The following is a 22,165-nucleotide window of genomic DNA, read 5'->3' on the forward strand; positions in this document are numbered from 1 at the left end:
GTATTGCCCAATAGTTTTCAAAGGACGTGCAGTTCTAGTACAGCATATACCAGTGACAGTAAACCTTTTTTGGGGTTGCGTGCCAAAAGGGAGTGTGAGTGCACGTGGTAGCATGCGCATGCCCACACCCATCCCCCCTGCGCATGCACACAACCCCCCGCAAGCACACTCCTTCCCCCGTCCCCCCATGCATGCAGACAGGCCTCATAACAGACTCCTGAAGCCTGGAGACAGCGAAAAACTGTTGAAAAGAAGGCCGAAAATCAGCTGGCCAGTGCGTGCATGCACCCCAGAACTCACATAGGGCAACGCCTCGCATGTTCTCTGACATGGCTCTGTGTGCCACCTGTGGCACACATGCCATAGATTCACCATCACGGGCATATGCTGTTCTTTACATTACTTTATGTAATTTTCTTGTAAACAATACAAACCTCTAGAACTTAGGTACATCACTTTAATGTTATTAATTGGAAGGAACGTTACTTTTTGGCAGGCCCAATATTGCTTTTATCCTCAGAGGGCAATCAAGTTAAGCTTGGAAGTATACAATCTTCATTAATTAAAAATGCAGGTTCATATTCATCTATCTTTAGTGGGTGGCAGATGAGCTCATTATAATTTACTCATTCATCAAATAGTACTGTTATTATAGACCTTCTAAAGCAGTGTTTCCCAACCTTGGCAATTTGAAGATACTTGGACTTCAACTCCCAGAATTCCCCAGCCAGCGAATGCTGGCTGGGGAATTCTGGGAGTTGAAGTCCAAGTATCTTCAAGTTGCCAAGGTTGGGAAACACTGTTCTAAAAGAATCAACTTACACATAATGTATCCCAGGTTATGAAGCTGAAATATATGTACAATCTTGTGGCAGTACTCTGGACTCAAGAGAATCTTTTGCAACTTTCTTAGGTTCAGCAATCAAATATATTTTTAATTTATTAACCATAATTTCATAATATATCTGAACATGGTTATTAGATTGAAGAAAAAAACAGGATGAGAAGACATCAGTTTCAGATTTCAACAAATCAGACTGCAAAAGTAATTAAAGCCGCAGATTTGTTCTGTTCTGGCAAGTAATCAAAATATATTGCCTAAGCCCAGAGAGGCTTTTAAATTTTAATGCAATACTGCCTATCTTATCTATGACATTAAGTGGAGCATCCTTAAAATTAAGCGTGGAGAAAAGTGCTCTATATCATTCAACTAGAGAAAAGTGTCTTTCATATACCCCAAATGATCAGCTTAGCCATGAAGGCAAAAGGTATAGTGAGAAATCTTATACATGCTAGATAAGTCTCCTTTTCAGCTGAGTTTCCTACTTCAGATAGCAGTCTTAGCTTCTTTTGTTTTGATTTTAATTAAAACTAAATATTGGGTTAAGAGAAAGTGGCATCAGCAGTAAACTACAAAGAAGCCAAAATAATAGCTTATCTGTGACATATTTGCATTCCATATAATCCAAGTGTATAAATTATGGTATTTGAGTGATGACATAATATCTTTGAAATATTTGATTTGCAGCTCACTTTTTACTTTAGGAGCTCAAAGAGGTGTATATAATGCTGCCTCCTCTATAAGAAACAACTCTGTGAAATAAGTTGGGCCCCTGCTCCCCTTCCTATACCAAAAATTCCCATGACCCAAGAGCCTTTAAAAAAAATATTCGTTATAGGTTTGTACCAGTACAGTAGTGGGTTCTAAATCCTGTTGCTACCAGGTTGCCCATGTGCTTATGCAGAGACGTCCTGGGTGGCATCATTCAACTATGGCCTCCCATCACTGCCACTACCAGTTCACCGATCTGGGAGCAACCCATCCTGGTTTGTACTCAGACAAAGCAGAAAAAAAATTAATAAAATTACACTGTGATTTCTCAAATAACGTATAAGAAGTTATTATTCAATTTTATTTTATTTACTATAGACACTGACTAGACAGACATTCTTAGGATCCTAACTTAATTCTAGCTCCAATAGATGAGAATATTTGTAGCTTAAGGTTTAGGTTTGTCCTGGCTGCATGTAAAAAAATTACTTAAAGTTTCACTGTAGTTTTTCCAGATAGTATAAAAAAATTTCACAATCCAGACTGAAAAATGATTTTATGAAAGCTCACAAAATATTTAAAGATGCCTATTTAAACTACATTTAATAAAATTTCTTAAAGAAAAACTAAAATAATTAAATTATACATTTATATTTTATTACATAATTATACATCTACATTTTATAGCTATAGCAGAGAACAATATTGTGAAAATTAATATCCAAAATTCACCTCCAGTTTTATTCTTGTAAGGTTTATTTTGTCTAAATCATAAATTATACAGTTTTAGAGAAAATGTGCCCCCACCCCCCAAGCTCTCTATGGTCAGGAAAAGTGTTTTGAAAATAGGATGTCTGCAGTACAAAAAAAATGTCCATCACTAACATAAACCAATATCTGGCAACCAATTCCAATAAATATTATCCTCTTGGAAGGTAATCAGAGACATACACAAAGAAGAGTAAATAAGGAGCATGAGAACTGAATTGTGCATACAAAATGTTAGTCTGACTATTAGACTTAGCTCAGTGAAAGCAGATCTGACAACTTTGGCAAAGACCAAGGAATCAATCAGTAAGCTAGTTCCTTGAAACTTCTCTAGATAAAGGAGGGATGGGAGATTGCCCACATGTGCTCCAGACAGCTGCTGCCTAAAAAGAGACTGAAGGATGATGGTTTTCCGTGAGTTTCAGCACAAGAGACAACAGAATTAGCCATCTTGCTTGCAACTGCCAGAGACTTTTAAAAGTGCAAACCTTATTTTCTACTCACTTTCGAAAATCATCATTAACTACTTGTAAGCCATTAGAAAACTTTGGAACGATTATTTTAAAACTGAAGCAAGTCTGTCTTCAATGCCGAATGAAACAAAATTGTAATCATAAGCTTCAGAATTTAAAGAATTTGAAAAAAATAGCAAAAAAAATCACATGAGATATTGATCGTAGAAAATTATAAATGGACTAAGGGTCCAGAATTTTGAATTAATGTTGGAATTAATTATAAAATGCAACCAATTTCTCATGAGAAATGGATTCTGTTTTGATTTTTACAAGAAACATAAATAATTTCATGATTTCAAAAAGTGGATACTAGAGGGGGCAAAGATTTTAGATAGAGAGAGGCTGCAAGATGGAATAAAACATTCTTACAATAAAAATACTGAAGGAGTCTTTTGAAGAAAGGAATTCGAACATAGTAACTACAATATCAACAATGTCAGTAATTATGTTTGTTTCTATGGAAAGATTATATCCAAAATATGTTATTGAATAACATAGTATTGCTGACAATGTAGAGATGGTACCAAAAGTAGATTTATAACTTACAAGGCAAGAGACTGACTTAGAAAAGAATGTATCACTAGATCTACAAAAGGAACTAACTGGCTACAGTTTTAAAATTTAAAAGAGCAACACAAATGACAAACCAAGAAAGTAACCTAATGTAATGGTAAGCCTAGGGAGAAATGCTACTTAGGGAACAATAAAATAAGAGAAGGCATAGCTGACAACTGGGCAGAGAAAGAGAGTAGGAAGGAATTCTCCCTAACTTCTCTGAATGCAAAAGACAGCAGAAGATTTTTATATGCAAATTTGCAAGATTCGGTTAATGTATGCAGCTTTACAATAAAATATTACTCTGGTCTGTCTGACACCTGGATTTGGTTTATAGATAAGAGAATAAGAGATGAGATATGAGATGAAGAAATAAATGTTTGCAACTTTAGAGAGGAAAAGTTACTAAATTTGTTGTGATGAAGGTTGGAAATAACTTCTTTATATACAGTATTCCTTAATTTTGTTTTACTTTTTTCTTACTTTTTCCTTGCATGTTTTACTCCTTTCTATTCTCGCTTATTTTGTATTAGATTTTACTATGATCATCAAAATTCTTAAATATACTCACACAAACATCCACTTTTTTCTGTGTGTTCAATGAAATGAAAAAGGGAAGTATTGCAGAAGAGAAAACTTTACAAACATGAGATAACACATTTTTCAAGATGTTTTCCCTACAAATATAACTATTAGATTTTAAAATTAGTACCGGTATGTCTATATATTTAAGTTTTCAAAAACTAGGGCTGCATCCAACTGTTGTCCCTCCAGATCTCTGGCACTGGAATTGGGAGAAAGTGTTTGATGGTCATTTACATTTCCAAATTATTTCTATTCCTACATATTAAACTTTTCCTTATCTTTTCGGAGCAGAATACATGGAGAAAGGCAGAAAAAGAGAATTACTGCCCATTATCTCTCTTACTGAGAGTCTCCGCCAGTTCTTTTAGTAATAAGGTTCCAATAGAGTCAATGTAATATAACTGTAAATATGCTGGGCTTGGCCAGATTAAAATTCATTCTCAGCTTCAAAAGCTCACTTTGGGCCAATCATTTTCTGTCAACCTAAATTCCTCCATAGAGGGGTTGTTGTTGGAAAAACTGGGAATGGTATATACGCCTCCTTGAGCTCTTGGGACAAAAGGAGGCGGCAATTTTTAAAAAAAATCATTTTGGAGAGTTCAGGTGCTTTACATGTAATACTTAATACATAATAATATTCTGTTATCTAAAGTTAGATTTGTAAGGTCAGTCTCTAATGTAAAGTCATCAGACTCTAAATATTGAATAAAACCAAGTGTGATCCTTTTCAAATTTTGTTATAATTTATATTAATTAAGTAACTGAACTACATAAATTCAATAATATCTCAATTAGGTCTGGTATCTTACTTTTTTCCCTTGAAATTGTTTTTACTATTTCATACATCTTTAAAAAGAGAAACTGTTAAAGTATATATAAATAATCTAAGTTCAGAGTTTACTATCTCATTGATAATATTGCTTGTTGGTTTTTGTCTGTTTTTCATCCTGTTCCTTTTAAAAACTTTGGGCATTTAAAAACTACCAGATTCCATTTCCTTAGATTCTTAATATGTTAGAAACCTACTTTTAACTGGTTTTGAATCTATATGAAAGGCAGGTTAAGTATTTACATACTGCCAGCAAATCTGTTGATATCTTTATTACTTACTAGTATCTGGATACCCATACTTTGCTACGTGATCCAGCTTGATACAGTGACATTTAAAGCTTGAAAATGTATGTAGAATGTGTAACTCCTTAGCATCAGAGCGTTGTTAACGTAAGGCAACAGGCAGTTGGAACAGAGTTCTTTTCAGGTGAGGAGAGGAAGTAGAACTCTAACTCCTTAGCATCAGAGCATGTTAATATATCACTGTATACAAAATACTAATGATCTGATGGTCATTTCGAAAAATCCTTTGTTAGCAAGCACCTAGAAGCCAAGAACATACCTGCCAAGTTTCAAGTTTGTAGGCTTTACAGTTCTTGAGGTTTCTTGATGAGTGCGTGGCATTTGGCTTTTATATAGACAGAGATTTTAGAACTGACTCCATTCTTTGTTCAAAAACCTGACCACATTCCAGATATAACAATATGTCACTAATACTTTATCACAACATGTCAAATTAGCAAAGGCAACAGACTACTGTACCACTATCTAAAGCTTTTATACTCCTGGACTCTCAGACACATTCTAAAAAGAGAGAGAGGCATTTGTCTTCTCTTTTGTGGATTTGCAGTCCTTGAAGGCAGTGTTCAGTTTGTAGAATCTGTGATTTACCTTGAGAGAAGAGTCACTGCTAGAGATAATGGGACAAAATTGCAATATTTCATACATCAAGTCTACCACAGCACAGAGGGATGCTGGACAACCCTTCTGGCCAAGTCAGAAACCCATCAGCATACCATAATTCATCAGGGATTTCAATATATACCAGGCACTGCATTTCCCAGAAACATATGGCATCCCACAGACTAAAGGTGGGACAGTTACCTGTGTCGGTGCTGGTCGTGGCCCTGGCCGTGGATCAAGAAGCCCCCGGGGTTTTTCCCACCGTCGCTGTTGTCCACGTGAGGGATCAAGACGTCTTCCAAGCCCAAGTCGAACCGCTTGTGTTTCGAGGAGTCGGGCAAAAAGAAAAACGCCCCGAAACACAACGTGATGAAGGCACTGAGAATCAGCAGCAGGATGAACTTCTCGGACAGTCTCAAGGTAGCCCTGTGATGAGGGAAGGAGGAGGACGGGCCCAAGTTGCGAGGCGGGATCCGGCGCCCGGAAAGAGGCAGCAGAGCCGGGGTCGTCATCGCGCCCCCCAAGGCGGCGGCGTCAGCAGCGGCAGCAGGGAAGACGACGACACCGCTGGCTCACACCCGGGAGCGGCTACCCGTCCTCACCAAGGCAGCCCGGACCCACGCGGGGAAGCCGGCATCACAGCGGGCTTCCCAAATAATCCCAGAGGCCTGGGATCGATCCGGCCCGGCCGCGCTCATCCGGAGCCAGCAGAGGCGGCGCGGGCGGCTGCGGACGAAGACACTGGCTGGGAACCGGCGCTTCAGGGAGGCCCAGAGCGGCGGGGAGGAGGTGGCGGCGGCGGAGGAAGGGACTCATCCGATCACCACCGCCGCCGCATGCCCAGCTGGCCCAGGGACCGCCGGTTCCGTTTTATGCCCTTCTGCTCGGCACGACACACACACACGGACAACCGCCCCCACCCACCCTCGACCCCGGGGTCAGCCGGTATCGCGGCGGGGACTAGCAGGGATCCGAATCCGGTACGGGCGCCGGGGAGCCTCCTTCCTCCGGCCAGGCAGCGGCGACAAACCCAGCTCTCCCTTCCACGCCGCGCGGCTCAAACGCTCGCCCTGGCGACGACTGGCTCTGGCATCCCTGCGCGAGCGTCAACCCTCCTTTGCGGCTGCGCGCGACCGGAAAACGGAAGATGCTTCCTTCGCTCACGCCCACGTCCGCGGGGTTGGAAATGTAGAACGCGGCGGCAGCCCCTCCCGCTCTCGCGCGCCCTCCTGACGTGAAAAGGCAGAGCCTGTGGACCTTAGCGGGCCGGGGGACTGCAGGCTGAAATGTGTTTTTCTTCTATTTAACGCTAATAGTGGAAAACGCCCCGTCTTGTTCTAAGACGCGGACGTGAGGAGTTAGTAGTTCCTAAATTGCATGAGCAAGTCTACCGTTTCCGACGTTTCAAGTCCAGAGTTTGAGATGCCTACGTAGCCATTTCTCCCCATTACAGCTGTTTTGTAAAACTTTTTTTACGCACATTTGGTCAATAAAGAATTCTAGTTTAGTCTAGAAAGTGATTCAAAATCAGGATTACAAATTAAACAATATGGCATTTACTACAATTTTCATTCAAAATTCAATAATTATTCAATAATTGAATATTTTAAGGAGTTCCCAGTTCCTAATCCCCGCTTGTGCCAACTAAGCACTTTCAATGTGGAATTAAATTTATATCTCAAAGTAAGCTTTAGATCTTATTGCATCTTGCTGTGGAGAAAATGCCCTTCAAGATCCACAAAAATTATTTCCTATCAATTTGTATAATGAAACCAAATGACAATTATAAATATGGATAAATGTTCATAGTTGCATGAGCAAGTCTACCGTTTCCGAGAGTTCAAGTCCAGAGTTTGAGATGCCTACGTAGCCACTTCTCCATTACAGCTGTTCTGTAAAACTTTTTTTTCATCTTTTGTTTATAAACGAAAGCAATAGATCAGCGTTTTCCAAACCAGGGTAAATGATTCAAAATTCAATAAAAGTGTGTCCCTCCCACCCCTTTTAGGTAAGAACACATCACAATAGGGATATTTCAGATATGGTAAGAACCTTTTGATAAATGGTTCTGGGTAACGAAGGAAAAGGTTTAGGAAGCACTGCAACAGATAAACCCAGGAATATAATGTAGCCTTTTTTAGACATTAGCCTGCCCCCCTCCCTCCCAGCAACGTGACTATGCAGATCAGAGGCATGTGAAAATTCCGTGAGCAGCCGCTGCATTCTGGATTAAGGTTGTAAAATGTTTATTACGATTTGAGGTGTGTTTGCAGGAAGGAGTTCGCTGAAAATCCAAACCAGTTTCAGCCTACCTTTTTTCAGCTTGGAATCAAGCCTTCAATATCAGCATTTTAAGGTGCTGTAGAACTATTCCGCCCCTCAGATTATGGAACCCTAAAATAATGGTTGGTATTGACGACTCAATTTGCAGTAATGGCTATTTTTTATTTTGGAATTTATCCAAGATAGAGCAAAAACTGAAAAAGATTTAATCGAGGGGAAAAAAACTGGGAGTGAACTCTTATTGGCTGTTCTTGCTTATTTTGCTCCAAGAAGCATATCCAACTGCCAGTAAAGAAACATACTGTACTCACATTCTTTGCTCATTGGTAAAAAGGCCATTTTCATATCAACACAAAAGACTTTTAAAAATAAACTCTCCAATGTAAACTCAGATGGGTACTAAAATTATAAGGTTTACTTCTTTCTTACGTTTTCTTATGTTCAACTCAGGAAGCTCTAATTGCCCAAGGAGCTGCTGATATAGTTCTACAGAAGAATTATTGAGTCTATCATCTGCATCTCTATAACTGTCTGGTTTGGTTCTGCAACCCAACAAGACAGACACAGACTTCAGAAGATCATCAGAACTGCGGGAAAAAACAATTACTGTACTGCCAACCTGCCTTCCATTGAGGACCTGTATACTGAGTCAAAAAAAAGGCTCTGAAAATATTTACTAATTCCTCGCATCCTGGACATAAATTGTTTTAACTCCTACCCTCAAAATGACGCTATGGAGCATTGCACACCAAGACAACTAGACTTAAGAACAGTTTTTTTCCTGAATGCCATCACTCTGCTAAACAAATAATTGCCTCATCACTGTCAAACTATTTACTAAGTCTGCATTATTATTATTATTATTATTATTATTATTATTATTATTATTATTATTATTAGTCTTCTCATCATTTCTATCACCCATCTTATCCCACTTATGACTGTATGGCTGTAACTTGTTGCTTGTATCCTTACAATTTATATTAATATTGTTTCCTGATTGCTTATTTGTACCCTATGACAATCATTAAGAGTTGTTTTCCATTGATTCTTGCCAAATATATGTTTTCTTTTATGTACATTGAAAGCATATGCACCAATAACAAATTCCTTGTGTGTCCAATCACACTTGGCCAATAAAGAATTCTAGTCCAGCCTATTCTATTCTAGAGAATGATTCAAAATCAGGATTACAAAATAAACAATATGGTATTTACTACAGTTTCATTCAAACTTCAAGACAGAAATAAGACCTTTCAATTAAAAAATAATTGAATATCTAAGGAGTTCCCAGTTCCTAATCTCCACTTGTGCCAAATAAGAACTTTCAATGTGGAGCTAAGTTTATATCTCAAAGTAAGCTTTAGATCTTATTGTATCTTACATATTGTTTTGGCCTTCTCCAGGTCTCGTCAGCCAAGCAATGCTGGCTGGCGGGCCCTAGGGGAAGAGCCTTCTCGGTGGCAGCTCCAACCCTTTGGAATCAACTGCCCCCGGAGATTCACACTGCCCCCACCCTCCTGGCTTTCGAAAGTTGTTGAAGACACATCTTTGCTGGCGGGCTTGAGGCTGTTGAACACTCTGCTCCAGCCCATGTTATGACTGATGTATGAATGGGAAGGAATGGTTCTTAGACATGGGTTTTAGGATTGTTATTTTAATATGTCTAGTGGATTTAGATTTTTAATTGGTCCATTTTAATTTCAATTTCTATCATGCTGTGTTTTTGCATTTATTCCTATGTTGTAAGCCACCCTGAGTCTTCGGAGAAGGGACGCCTAGACATCAAAATAATAAATAAATAAATAAAATCTTGCTTTGGAGAAAATGCCCTTCAAGATCCACAACAATTATTTCCTATCAATTTGTACAATGAAACCAAATGGTAATTATAAATACCAAACTGTTTTGGGCCTCCCCAAATCAAATGATCTTTGGTAAACCAGATTATTTGAAAAACATTGTACCATTTGACCTAACAGTTAAATTCAAGACACTGTCACATGAATAGAGATCTTACTAATAATAGCTAGTATATGTAGAAATATTTATATAGATATAAGAGGTAAATTTTGGGTTCCTTCTCATGACAGAATTCTTTCCCTCCTACACTATGCAAGGAATTTTGGATTCTAAGATTTCACAGAAGAATTTTTTTCTAATGCTGGGTTAATGTGTTTTAATTATCCAGGCATTACTCAACAATGCACACATCATTCAAATTACCGTAACACAAATTGTATGAGGCAATGTGCTTTGCAATACTGAAATGTAATGATACAATTTACAAGGATATGTGGAACATACGGTAATGTGAAATGTTACAAGGAAGTGGAACAGCTTGCTTCTGGATGTGGGTGCTCCATTGCTAGAAGTTTTTAAGAAGACATTGGACAACCATTTGTCTGAAATGGTTTTGGTTCCTACTTGAGCAGGGAGTTGGACTAGAAGACCTCCAAGATCCCTTCCAGCTATGTGATGATACTGAGATATCTCCTCTGTAGAACTATGCTTCTAAAGATATTAATGTATGGGCTGTGTCAGTTCATGACTTAATTTAAGAGGCTTATCCAAAATCATTACATATATGGCAAAAAATCTTGACTTGAAGTCGGTTCCTTTTAGTAAATATTCTAGCATGTTGCTATCATAAATTATCAAGTATTGGAAAAAGAAGAAGAAAAAATACCCTGGAATCTTGATGAAAGCAGTCTCTAGTCATGGGAATACATAATATCAGTAGCTCTGTGAGAGTGTTTATTAAAATAATTGAAACTGGTGATAAATAGGAATTAAGAATTAAACCAGGATTTTCCAAGACATGATTAGGCAACAGGTTTTCTCCCTCCACCCAACCTATCTATAACACGTAGGAAAACAAAAGATGGTGAAGACAGACGTTCTTACTTTTTAAAATTTCTTCGTAGCACTTTAAATTCAGTGTCTCTGTGCAATTTAATAAATTCCAGTGACTTATATATAGTTGAAGACTACACTTACCGGTAACTGATAGTCTGAGAACTTCAACATTTAAGTTTTTCTATTGTAATTTTATAGAAGGATATTTTCTGATAGAAATTCAAATTAAGATCAGATCTTCTTCTATTGCTCAAGAGGACAGAATACTTTTCAGAGATGAGTCTTTGGAGAGGGGTGGCATACAAATCTAATAAATAATAATAATAATAATAATAATAATAATAATAATAATTATTATTATTATTATAATAATAATAATAATAATTATTATTATTATTATTGTTATTATTATTATTGTTATTATTATTATTATTATTATTATAGGACACACTCTAAAAATTTAAATGCTGCAGGTTTTATCTCATATTTGCTGTTCTTCAAAATCTATCTGAACTCCAGGAAATAATACCTGGATTTTTAGGAACATAAGAAATCATATTTACACTAAATAAAATACATAAGATTTTATTACCTACTCTACTTGTGACACAGAAGAGAGGTTTGTTTGTTTTTAATCCTTTAAAATTCTTGGCAACTTTAGAGGCAAGTGTTCTCCTACCTACCTTGTCAAACACAGCTTCTTTCAATCGTTGTATGTTCAACTTTATATCAGAAAAAGTAAAAACTCCCTTGAGATGAACTTGACTTCTAGTGATTTGATGAACATGTCCATGGAGTGATCCATCCAATATATACATAATTATAATTTGCCTTTATTTTTTGCTGGGTTATTTTCCAGTCTATGCCTCTTATTTTCAATCCAGGTTCTAATTAAGTGTGACCTTGCTTCATTTTTCATGCTCAGTCACATAGGTGCTACCAGGTAGGTAACATTACGCCAGAAAAAAGATTCAAAACCATCTTCAAAGCTGGTACACTGGGCAAAACTAGCATAAGAGAATTCTATAGATATTTTATACTTTTTATAAAATAAAGATAATCATTAAAAATTTTAATCAAAATATTTAGGTATTGAGTTATAGAAGTCAATTATTCTGAGAAGAACATTCAGAATTATCAGTAACAAGCTACAGTAATGCAACTATAGGTTGTTGCCCTAGTAAACATGTACATTACAAACAGATTAAGTAAGTTCTTTTTCATTCTCTCTTGTAGTTGAGCTGTATTTGAGATATTTTGTCAAAGACTAGATAGGCTGGGATTCTGCTGCACGAATCCCAGCGACCAGTTAGGTCCCACAGAGTTGGTCTTCTCCGGGTCCCGTCAACTAAACAATGCCGCTTGGCGGGACCCAGGGGAAGAGCCTTCTCTGTGGCGGCCCCGGCCCTCTGGAACCAACTCCCCCCAGAGATTAGAATTGCCCCCACCCTCCTTGCCTTTCGTAAGCTACTTAAAACCCACCTCTGCCGCCAGGCACGGGGGAATTGAGATACCCTTTCCTCCTAGGCCTTTACAATTTTATGCATGGTATGTCTGTATGTATGTTTGGTTTTTATTATAATGGGTTTTTAATTGTTTTTAGTATTGGATTATTGTTATATGCTGTCTTATTATTGCTGTTAGCCGCCCCGAGTCTCCGGAGAGGGGCAGCATACAAATCAAATAAATAAATAAATAAACAAACAAACAAATAAATAGATAGTACAATTTAAGAAGGATGCTGAAAAATGGAACAGATTCAGACACGAGTGAACAGAATATCAAGGAGGAACAGACTGAGTGGAATAGTTCAGGGAATGAAGCTTTGTTAAACCCTGGGAAGGGAAGATTAGGGAGAGAATGTGAGAGCAGATTCTTTTGCCTTAGAGAGCAGGGACAGCTAGAAAGTAGAGGGCAAATGCTGAGTAAATATTAGGAAAATGTTATAAAAATATGAACTGCTTAGTAGTATGTACTATTTCCCATGAAGTGTTTTATCAGGATTTAGACAGCCATCTGTCAGAGATGTTATTATGACATCTTTGCAGTTCCTGCACTGAGGAGGAAATTGGATTAGTCCCCTGCAAGTCTAGCCCTTGTATGCATGGAGAAAGAATTTGGTGAGTCAGTTCTCAAACTCCAGAAGGCAGCATGCTGCCAATGCCACATAAGCAGTTGTGCACTGCTTCCCCTTTATGTTACCACAGGACTTGCTTGGTCCAAGAAGCATGGTAGCGCCACCCACCACTGTCTGGTGTCCTTTTACTAATAGGATATTGTTGACTCCAGCACAGAACCAATAGGATACTCCAGTAAGGTTTCCAGTTTGTAATTCTGCTAAAAAAACAAAACACAAATTAATTAGGTGGCCAAAAAGTAATGTTGCCCTTGAGTTGAATTCAGTGCAGACCTTACATGGATGCAGTGTAATCATTTTGTTTTCTTGGCAACCTTATGAAACCAATTTGCCATTGCCTTCTGCTGTTAGCTGGGTAGATGAGTGCCAAATATTAGTTATGCTGGCTATGGAGTGAGCCAGCACTAAATGTCAGCATATCTTTTTATTTTCCTATTCTTTTCTCTCTTCACCAGCAGTCAGTCAGATAATATAATTCTGTCAGCTCTTGAAATTATTGTACTTGTCTCAGATGTCAGTTTCTGCTAGCTCTCAGCCGCCAAAATTACATTGAAACTGAACTACATTGAGCATATTTGATATATAGGATAACAAGACTGAATTAACTTCAGCAGAATCGAACAATTAACCTCAGTTTTTAAAAATCCACATGGAGAATGTAAGCTTCTCAATGACATTCAAGAGTTCACTTACTCAGCCATTTCTGACTCTGATATTTCCTTTCTAAATTACTAAAGCTTGCCCAATCCCAAAATTTTAGCCCATAAAAAAATGTAATCATTGCAACAATATGCTTAAAGTACTAAGACCAAAAGTTGCAAGTCAAAAAATCAGCTGTTGCCTCTCATGATGCTATATTCACATTTTGCTTATATAAACACCACATAAAAACCTGGAAGTAACATCAGCACATGTTGAGTTTCAATTACCATGAAAAAAGAATCGTAACTGGAGGGCAAAAATAAATGTGCTCACTATCTTTACCACTACATTTTGATATACCCTTTTTTATTCTCAAGGAAAGCTTCCAGAGAAACCCCTGGGGTTCTTCTTTCAGTTTATCTTCACATTATCCCTAAAAAGCTGAGAGAAAATGAATGGTCCAGTGTCATCCTGTGAACTGTCAACAAAACAATGTCGTTTGGCGGGGCCCAGGGAAAAGGCCTTCTCTGTGGTGGCCCCGGCCCTCTGGAACCAACTCCCCCCGGAGATTAGAATTGCCCCCACCCTCCTTGCCTTTTGTAAGCTCCTTAAAACCCACCTCTGCCGTCAGGAATGGGGGGACTGAGATATTCTTTCCCCCTAGGCCTTTATAATTTATGCATGTTATGTTTGTTTGTAGGAATGTTTGGTTTTTACAATAAGGGTTTTTAGTTGTTTTAGTATTGGATTTATATCATGTTTTTTATTACTGTTGTTAGCCGCCCCGAGTCTACGGAGAGGGGCGGCATACAAATCCAATAAATAAATTAATTAATAGATAGATAGATAGATAGATAGATAGATAGATAGATAGATAGATAGATAAACCTCATCACCAAATATACTTCAGCTCACCTAGAAACATGTTTATTCAGACATGTCCTTTTTAGTTAATAAAGTATGTTCACTTATACATCTGTTTAACATTTTGGCCTTAATTTTATGACAGAGTGTAACTGATATGACCTTGTAAGGTAAATGTTCCACAATGAAATAAAGCATTCTGAATGAGGAAGGGGGTTAATAAATCATAGCTGTTGAAGACATCTAAAAGTCAGCAGAGGGAGATGTTGACTTGATAGTAGGAGCACTATTAACACCCATGGCTCTGAAGTGTTCTTGTTTATCCTTTTATACCCTTTCCCCCAATCTTGCTTATCTTCACATCAGCCCTCAGTCAAATAAGAAGCTGAGGTAAAGTGGAGGCCCCAAGGTCATTCATTGAGCTTTATAGCTGAGCAAATTTAAATCCTAACCTACCCGTTACACAACAGCCCTGATTCTTTTTGAATACCGAATGAATCATTTGTCCTCAGCGACATGGCTATTGCAGGCAAAAAAAAAAAAAAGGCCCACATTGTTTATATTAATGTTTAGCATAGGAAAGAATTAAATTTACTGACATTAGAGTTATTTCCATGGTGATTTATTGTCAATTGCAGGGAAAAAATACCTGATTTTAACAATATTTTGAAGTTCATATCTACTTTAAGATGTAGATGCCCCGGGGTTTTTTAATGCAGCGTCCTGAAAGTAATGAATGTTGAATTGGGCTTTTATTACTGATTTTACCATCTTACTTCTATTTTTCAGTTTCAATCTTACACACACATCCTGCCCAAAGCAAGACCCCTATCTTCAAGTACTCTTAGCCGAACAATAATGTGCCCTAATAAATCCTTTTAAATGCTACATCTCTGCCACCATCTTCCACCGACAGCCAAGATAGATTGAAGTTGTCTCTAGCTGTTCCAGTTTTGAATTAGAATTTTTCCTCTTCTCTGAGCTAAAACTGACCATGGATATGAGTTAGCACATTTAATCAACAATATGGTTGCTGACACACAGAGAATGGGATCTGTTTGGTTCCTATTTAAGCTGCTGCAAGAATGTCCTTCCCGTAAAGTTTCAGGACACTGCCATTCCTGATAATCCAGATTGGGGCAGCAAAAGAAAGCAGCAATTTCCACAAAGATATCTGTCCCAATAATGCCCTAACCCAGTGTTTCCCAACCTTGGCAACTTGAAGATTATCTAGACTTCAACTCCCAGAATTCCCCAGCCAGCATTTGCTGGCTGGGGAATTATGGGAGTTGAAGTCCAAATATCTTCAAGTTGCCAAGGTTGGGAAACACTGCCTTCCAAAACACTCCTAAACTTGGACTTAATGCTCCTTTGAAACAGTGCTATAGCTACAATACGTTTTTAAAAACAATGGTGTGAAAGCTCTAGTTCATTCTGCATAAAATTCAGTTTAAACTGGGAATTGGATGCTCTCAATTGCTGTGGAATTACATGCTTTCTGCTGCTTCTGCCAACAAAATGGTTGCAGGGCCATGTTTTTATTGGTTTTTATTTACCGAGCGAGGAGGATTGTTTCATTTACTCTATTTAGTCCTATGCTTACCCACAGTCTATTTCTAGATGCTGCACTGGTCTCTGCCAGCACAGCCAATCCTGCACCATCTGGGGATGGAGTTTGCTAATTAGTGATACCTCATTCCTCTTTAATCCAGTCCCACTACTCCAGGTCCCCTAGAGCCTGTTGCTTGGGCAACAACAGGTGGCTTAATGTGCTGGGCAAAACACCCTATCTAACCCATTCATACCACACATTAGGGAAGGCTGTGGGAAGGTGTCTCCAGTTAGTAGGCAACACTTAAAGGGAAACGAAGCTGGGAAATCCTCCAGTCCATTTTCTTGCCATCTCTCACATTAAAATAATAAAAATAGGACAGGACTCCAGCTTTGTCATTGTGACAGAATAGGACTCAGCAATTGAAGAGAATTTTATAGCAATATACTTTTCCGCCAGCTCAAGGACGTATAGATAACACTTTAATCTGGCTGTCTGGCTGCAGGTTTGTTACCCAGCTAGTGGCTAGTCAATTTCAATTCTCAGAACTACAGGACTTCACTGGTTGCACAATTGTGTCAAAGCCTGCCCCTATCCACCCTACAACAATTTATGTCCCAGAGTCTACTTTATTAACTTTTTAACTTGGAAGGTTTCCAAATGGGATGTGGGAGAAGGGCAGAAAAACCAGTTTAGGAAAGACAGCCAGAATTACTCAAGTTGACTTACCCCATTCCTTCAGCAAGGATGTGTCCCCTGCTGCTTGGTGATGGGCTGAAATGGGACAGCAGCTTGGCTAGAAGGGAACACCAATCATTTTACCATAATACAGAGTATGTCCCCACAAACCAGGATCATACCACTTGGCAGGGTGTGATAGAATAGAATATAATTCTTTATTGGCTAAGTGTGATTGGACACACAAGGATTTTGTCTTTGGTGCATATGCCCTCAGTGTACATAAAAGGAAAATACAACATCTAATGATTGTCACAGGAGTCAAATAAGCAATCAGGAAACAACCAATATTAATTGTAAGGATACAAGCAACAGGTTACAGTCATACGGTCATAAGTGGGAGGAGATGGATGATAGGAATGATGAGAAAAACTAGTAGTAATAGTAATGCAACCTTAGTGAATAGTTTTACAGTGGTGAGGGAATTATTTGTTTAGCAGAGTGATGGTGTTTGAGAAAAAAACTGTTATTGTGTCTAGTTGTCTTGGTGTGCAATGTGTTAAATTGGAGTGCAGGAACAAAGCCAGAGGGAATTCAGTACCTTTTATTGCAATCAGAAACTTTAGACGAGAACTGGCTGCGAGTGGTAGGGAAACTTTTTAAGAGCTTCCCAGCCGCTCAGCCAGCCACTGGCAGGCTTTCAATTCTGCCGCCACTTTCTCAGCCAATCAGTGGCAGCTATGCTAATTTTCCATGTACCTCCATATGTAACAGTGCTGAAACAATTTATTTATTATTTATTAATTGGATTTCTATGCCGCCCATCTCCGAAGATGCGGAGACTTTATGTCCAGGGTGCAAGGAGTCTTAAATATTTTCATAGCTCTCTTTTTGACTTGTGCAGTATGCAGGTTCTTAATGGAAGGCAGGTTGGCAGTAATTGTTTCTTCTGCGGTTCTGATTATCCACTGAAGTCTGTAACTGTTTTGTTGGGTTGCCGAACCAAACCAGGCAGTTACAGAAGTGCAGATGACAGACTCAGAAGAGATGTCATAGAGGCAGGAAAGGCGTTGTTGATGGTTAGAAATGTTATGCCGATATTGTTTTTTACTAGAATTTGTTTGCTGTTAGGCTGTCCTCATACCAAAGTTACTTAATTTGTCAACATTCTGCTTCCTACGGTCATATTCTATGGATTTTCCACTGTTGTGGTTGGCTCTGGCCCAGCTCCTACCCCAGGGAATGTGGAGGTAGATGCAGGGGAAGCTTCAACATGTCATAGGCCTGTATTACTGCCGACAGAGTCAGTTCAGAGTTTAGTTTCCTCTGACGAAGAAGGTGGGAGTGACTTGGAAGAGGGGGGCTTGGCACACAGCCCAGGCAGTCAATCTCCATTATCTTCCATTGATTCGGATGAAGACGTCTTGGACCCACGCAAGCGCAGAATTATGCATAGAAGAGACCAAGTAAGGACATATTACAGGACCTATGTTTGGGTGGGGCTCCAGTAATTAGGGCTGCTGCTATAAATAGCAGCGTGTGGGTTTGGCTGTTGTGGAAGAGTATCTGATCACAGTTCTTCAGGAATCTTGTGTTGCTGTTTTCTGGACTTTGTTTGTTGATTTTTCACGTCTTTGAAACCAAAGCAGAGCAATGTGTGTATGTGTGTGTCACTTCATTGTAAGAAGAAGAGGTGTGAAGTTTCTTCACAGCTGCTAGCTAAGTACTTAATGACTGCTTAAGGGAAATTGTACAGACTACCCGGTTGTTTTGGGATGAGTGCTCTTTGTAATATAAAAAGAATGCTTAGTTTATTTTGAATTTTGTGATAAAGAACATTGTTTTGAATTTTCAAACGTGTGTGTGTGTCTGAAATTTGTACCCTTGAATTTTCAGGAGGCTCCTACCAGAAAGCCCGGCAGAACATCCACTCCCATATTTCATTTTAGTTATCCACCAAAGACATTTTCAAAAGAGGGTTCTGGATATTAGTGCTCAAGTTGACATAGAGAAACTGCATAACATCAAATCCTTAAAATGACTGCCCAGAGCATTTTTCAACTGGAAATGACAGTCCTAACCCGATTTAGGTTCATGGATTTTATAGCAAAACAACAGTGATTTCATCATATCTTATCCAGATTAGAGAGAGACGGAGAAAGAAAGGGAGAAAGGGGGGGAGATTAACAAATTAACAGAGTTGGAAGGGACTAATAGGTCACCTAGTCCAACCCCCTGCTCAAGCAGGAGATCCTGCACCATTTCTTAGAAATGGCAGTCCAATCTCTTCTTGAAAGTCTCAAGTGATGAGCTCCCACAACTACCGAAGGCAAACTGTTCCATTGGTTGATTGTCCTCATCATCAGAAAGTTCCTCCTTATTTCTAGGTTGACTCTCTCCTTGATCAATTTCCATCCTTTATTCCTTATCTGGCCCTCAGGTGCTTTGAAAAATAGTTTGACTTCCTCCTCTCCGTGGAAGCCCCTCAAATATTGGAGCACCATTATCATGTCTCCCCTGGACCTTCTCTTTTCTAGACTAGCCATGCCCAATTCCTGTAAGAGAGAAAGGGAGGGAAGAAGAGAGAAATAGATTACACCTCTCATTATTCTCTTTGACTGCCAACTATATGCTTCAGCCATAGCCTAGCATTTAAAGTAACTAATTGACAGGACAGCCCATTGGAGCACCATTAATGGGCTATCTTATCTCCTTCAATGGGCAGTAAGAAAGACTGCCAAGTCTATAGTTAAAGCCATCCAACTGAAAGGACAGATTGGGGTCAACTGCCATAGTGATGACCTTATATGATTATTTCACTGAATAGTTTTATATATAGGTACACTCTGTATTAGTTTACTCCATTTTACTTGGTATGATTATTCAACAATCATACCAAATAATCAATAAATGATAAATGGACCTGAAACTGTAGTGGGAAAAGGTCCTATGGCCAATAACAATACAACAAGGAAGGTCAATGAATATGGCTTTTATGCTATATTCTGAAGGAAATCTCTTTCCAAGAATACCCTATACTTGCCAATTTATTTATTGATTGGTTTATTTATTTCCCCAAAATAGTATTGAAGGAACACTGAGGTTATTAAGAGTACACTGGCCAGAATTGGAACTTCCTAGCGATGAACAGTTTTTAAAACAAAACAATTTTTGCAGATTATGCCTTCAAAAAAAGCAGGTGTACAATAGAATATGTCTTCAAGAAAAACAAAGTGATATAAGAAGAAAAGGAACCTTTTATCCAGATGGCATATAAGCCCTGACATAAGGCTTATTTCACACTCTGTTGTATTTTGAACTTGCTTCCAAAATGTTTGCTTAAAAACATCTGCTAATACATATTTAGCCAAGCTCTTTAATATAAGGTATTTTTCCAAATCACATTTCACCACCTACTTATTATTGTCAAGAGCTCAGGTGTTCTGAGTCTTGGGGCACATATCCTTAACACATGTATGTTACTGTGGGCCATTGCCTCAATGCTTTAACTCAAGAAATCTTTCTAATATAAAAACAGCAGAGCAACTACAGGAAACTCTAAAGAAAAAACGGGTAAATAAAATGAGTGGGAAAATTCCAATACTCAAGTAACTCTTGGGATACCTCATCTGATTCCTTTTCCGGACAAATTAAAAGTAGTGAACTGAAGTCAAAATGGAGGTTCTTTCACGTGTGAGATCCAGGTCAGTTGCTCTAAAGCCTCCAAATATATTACTGGTTGCAGTGTCATGGTACTGAGTTCCCACAGAAAAACCTATTAAACTGATTTATTTATTTATTTTATTAATTTGATTTCTATGCCACCCTTCTCCTGAGACTTGTATATTGAAGAAGGAAAGGTGAACAGAAGACCACTCCTGTGATCGCTATTCTTTTGGGGATGACAAGATAAACCCAAGATTTGCAATCTATACATATAAGGATAATGATGTGCCGAGGTAGCACAGCCGGTAGAGTGCAATACTGCAGGCCACTAAAGCTGACTGCTAGATCTGCAGGTCAGCAGTTCAAATTTCACCACCGGCTTAAGGTTGATTCAGCCTTTCAGCCTTCCGAGGTGGGTAAAATGAGGACCCAGATTGTGGGGGCAATATGTTGGCTCTATTAAAAAGTGCTATTGCTAACATGTTGTAAGCCGCCCTGAGTCTAAGGAGAAGGGCAGCATTTAAAAATTGAATGAATGAATGAATGAATGAATGATCTGACTTGTCTCCCTAACAGAACAAGGAGGAATGGATTCAGAGAGAGGCGTTCTCAATACGGTCACAACTATATAAGACAGTGATGGCAAACCTACGGCACGTATGACACAAGCAGCACGCGTAGCCATATCGGTGGGCACACAAGCTCAAGTCCAGTGAACATGTGCCCACCGGCCAACTGATTCTTTGGCCTTCTGGGTCCTCTAGGAATGGGAAACAGTCTGTTTTCAGCCTCCGTAGGGGTTTGGGAAGTGGCATTTTTTGTTCTCCCCAATCTCCAGAGCCTTTCCAGGAGCCTGGGGAGGGTGGAAACGGCCTCCAACCCCTCAAAGACCCTCCGGAGGCCAGAAATGGCCCATTTCCCAACTTGAAGTTGGCAATTGGGCCATTTCTGGCCTGCGGAGGGCCTCCAGGAAGGGAATAAGGCTGTTTTCGCCTCCCCCAGGCTCTTAGAGAGGCTCTGAAGCCTGGGGAGAGCAAAAAATGATCATGCCATCATGTGCTGAGAGCAGGGGTGTCATGTATGCATGTGCGGGGGGCCAGCATGGAATTATGGGTGTGGGAACACACACATGCAACCCCTTCCCGCACAGCGGTGGATTCCCATTTCTGCCACTACCATTGAAGTGCACGCGCAGCTTCACCTTGAGAAGCTTCCTATTGTTGACCTCCATCAATGCGGACTCTTTGCTCTCCTTCACATAGTCAGCTAATGCATACTTCTCTTCCTCCACTGTCTGTTTCACTTGCAAAAGTCATCTGCTGCCTATTTTCCTTGGTAAATACAGCCTGTCAACGTCACTGCGGGGGTATAGTGCATGATGGATCGTCATTAATTTTCTGGCTTTCCTGTCCAGGTTGTCCAGCTCTGCTTGAGTCCAGTTCACTATTATTATTATTATTATTATTATTATTATTATTATTATTATTATTATTATTATTATTATTTATTGGATTTGTATGCCGCCCCTCTCTGCAGACTCGGGGCGGCTAACAACAGCAGTAAAACAGTACAACAAAATCCAATACTAAAAAAGCAGTTAAAAACCCATTATATAAAGACCAATCATACATACAAACATACCATACATAAAATTTTGAAGGCCTAGGGGGAAAGTGTATCTTAGTTCCCCCATGCCTGGCGGCAGAGGTGGGTTTTAAGCAGCTTACAAAAGGCAAGGAGGGTGGGGGCAATTCTAATCTCTGGGGGGAGTTGGT

General features: G+C 39.1%; 1 protein-coding gene across 1 annotated transcript in view; it reads right to left on the bottom strand.

Moving 5' to 3' along the window:
* Positions 1 to 6,878, bottom strand: part of MAN1A2 (mannosidase alpha class 1A member 2) — a 45,815-nt gene extending 38,937 nt beyond the window's left edge. The window contains exon 1 of the mRNA XM_070741971.1: positions 5,911 to 6,878. Coding sequence (XP_070598072.1) covers positions 5,911 to 6,221 — 311 coding nt within the window. The 5' untranslated portion in view covers positions 6,222 to 6,878. The remainder of the gene's footprint in view (positions 1 to 5,910) is intronic.
* Positions 6,879 to 22,165: the final 15,287 nt, after the last annotated feature.

The sequence above is a fragment of the Erythrolamprus reginae genome, chromosome 2, assembly GCF_031021105.1.
Source record: "Erythrolamprus reginae isolate rEryReg1 chromosome 2, rEryReg1.hap1, whole genome shotgun sequence".
Classification (NCBI taxonomy): Eukaryota; Metazoa; Chordata; class Lepidosauria; order Squamata; family Dipsadidae; genus Erythrolamprus; species Erythrolamprus reginae.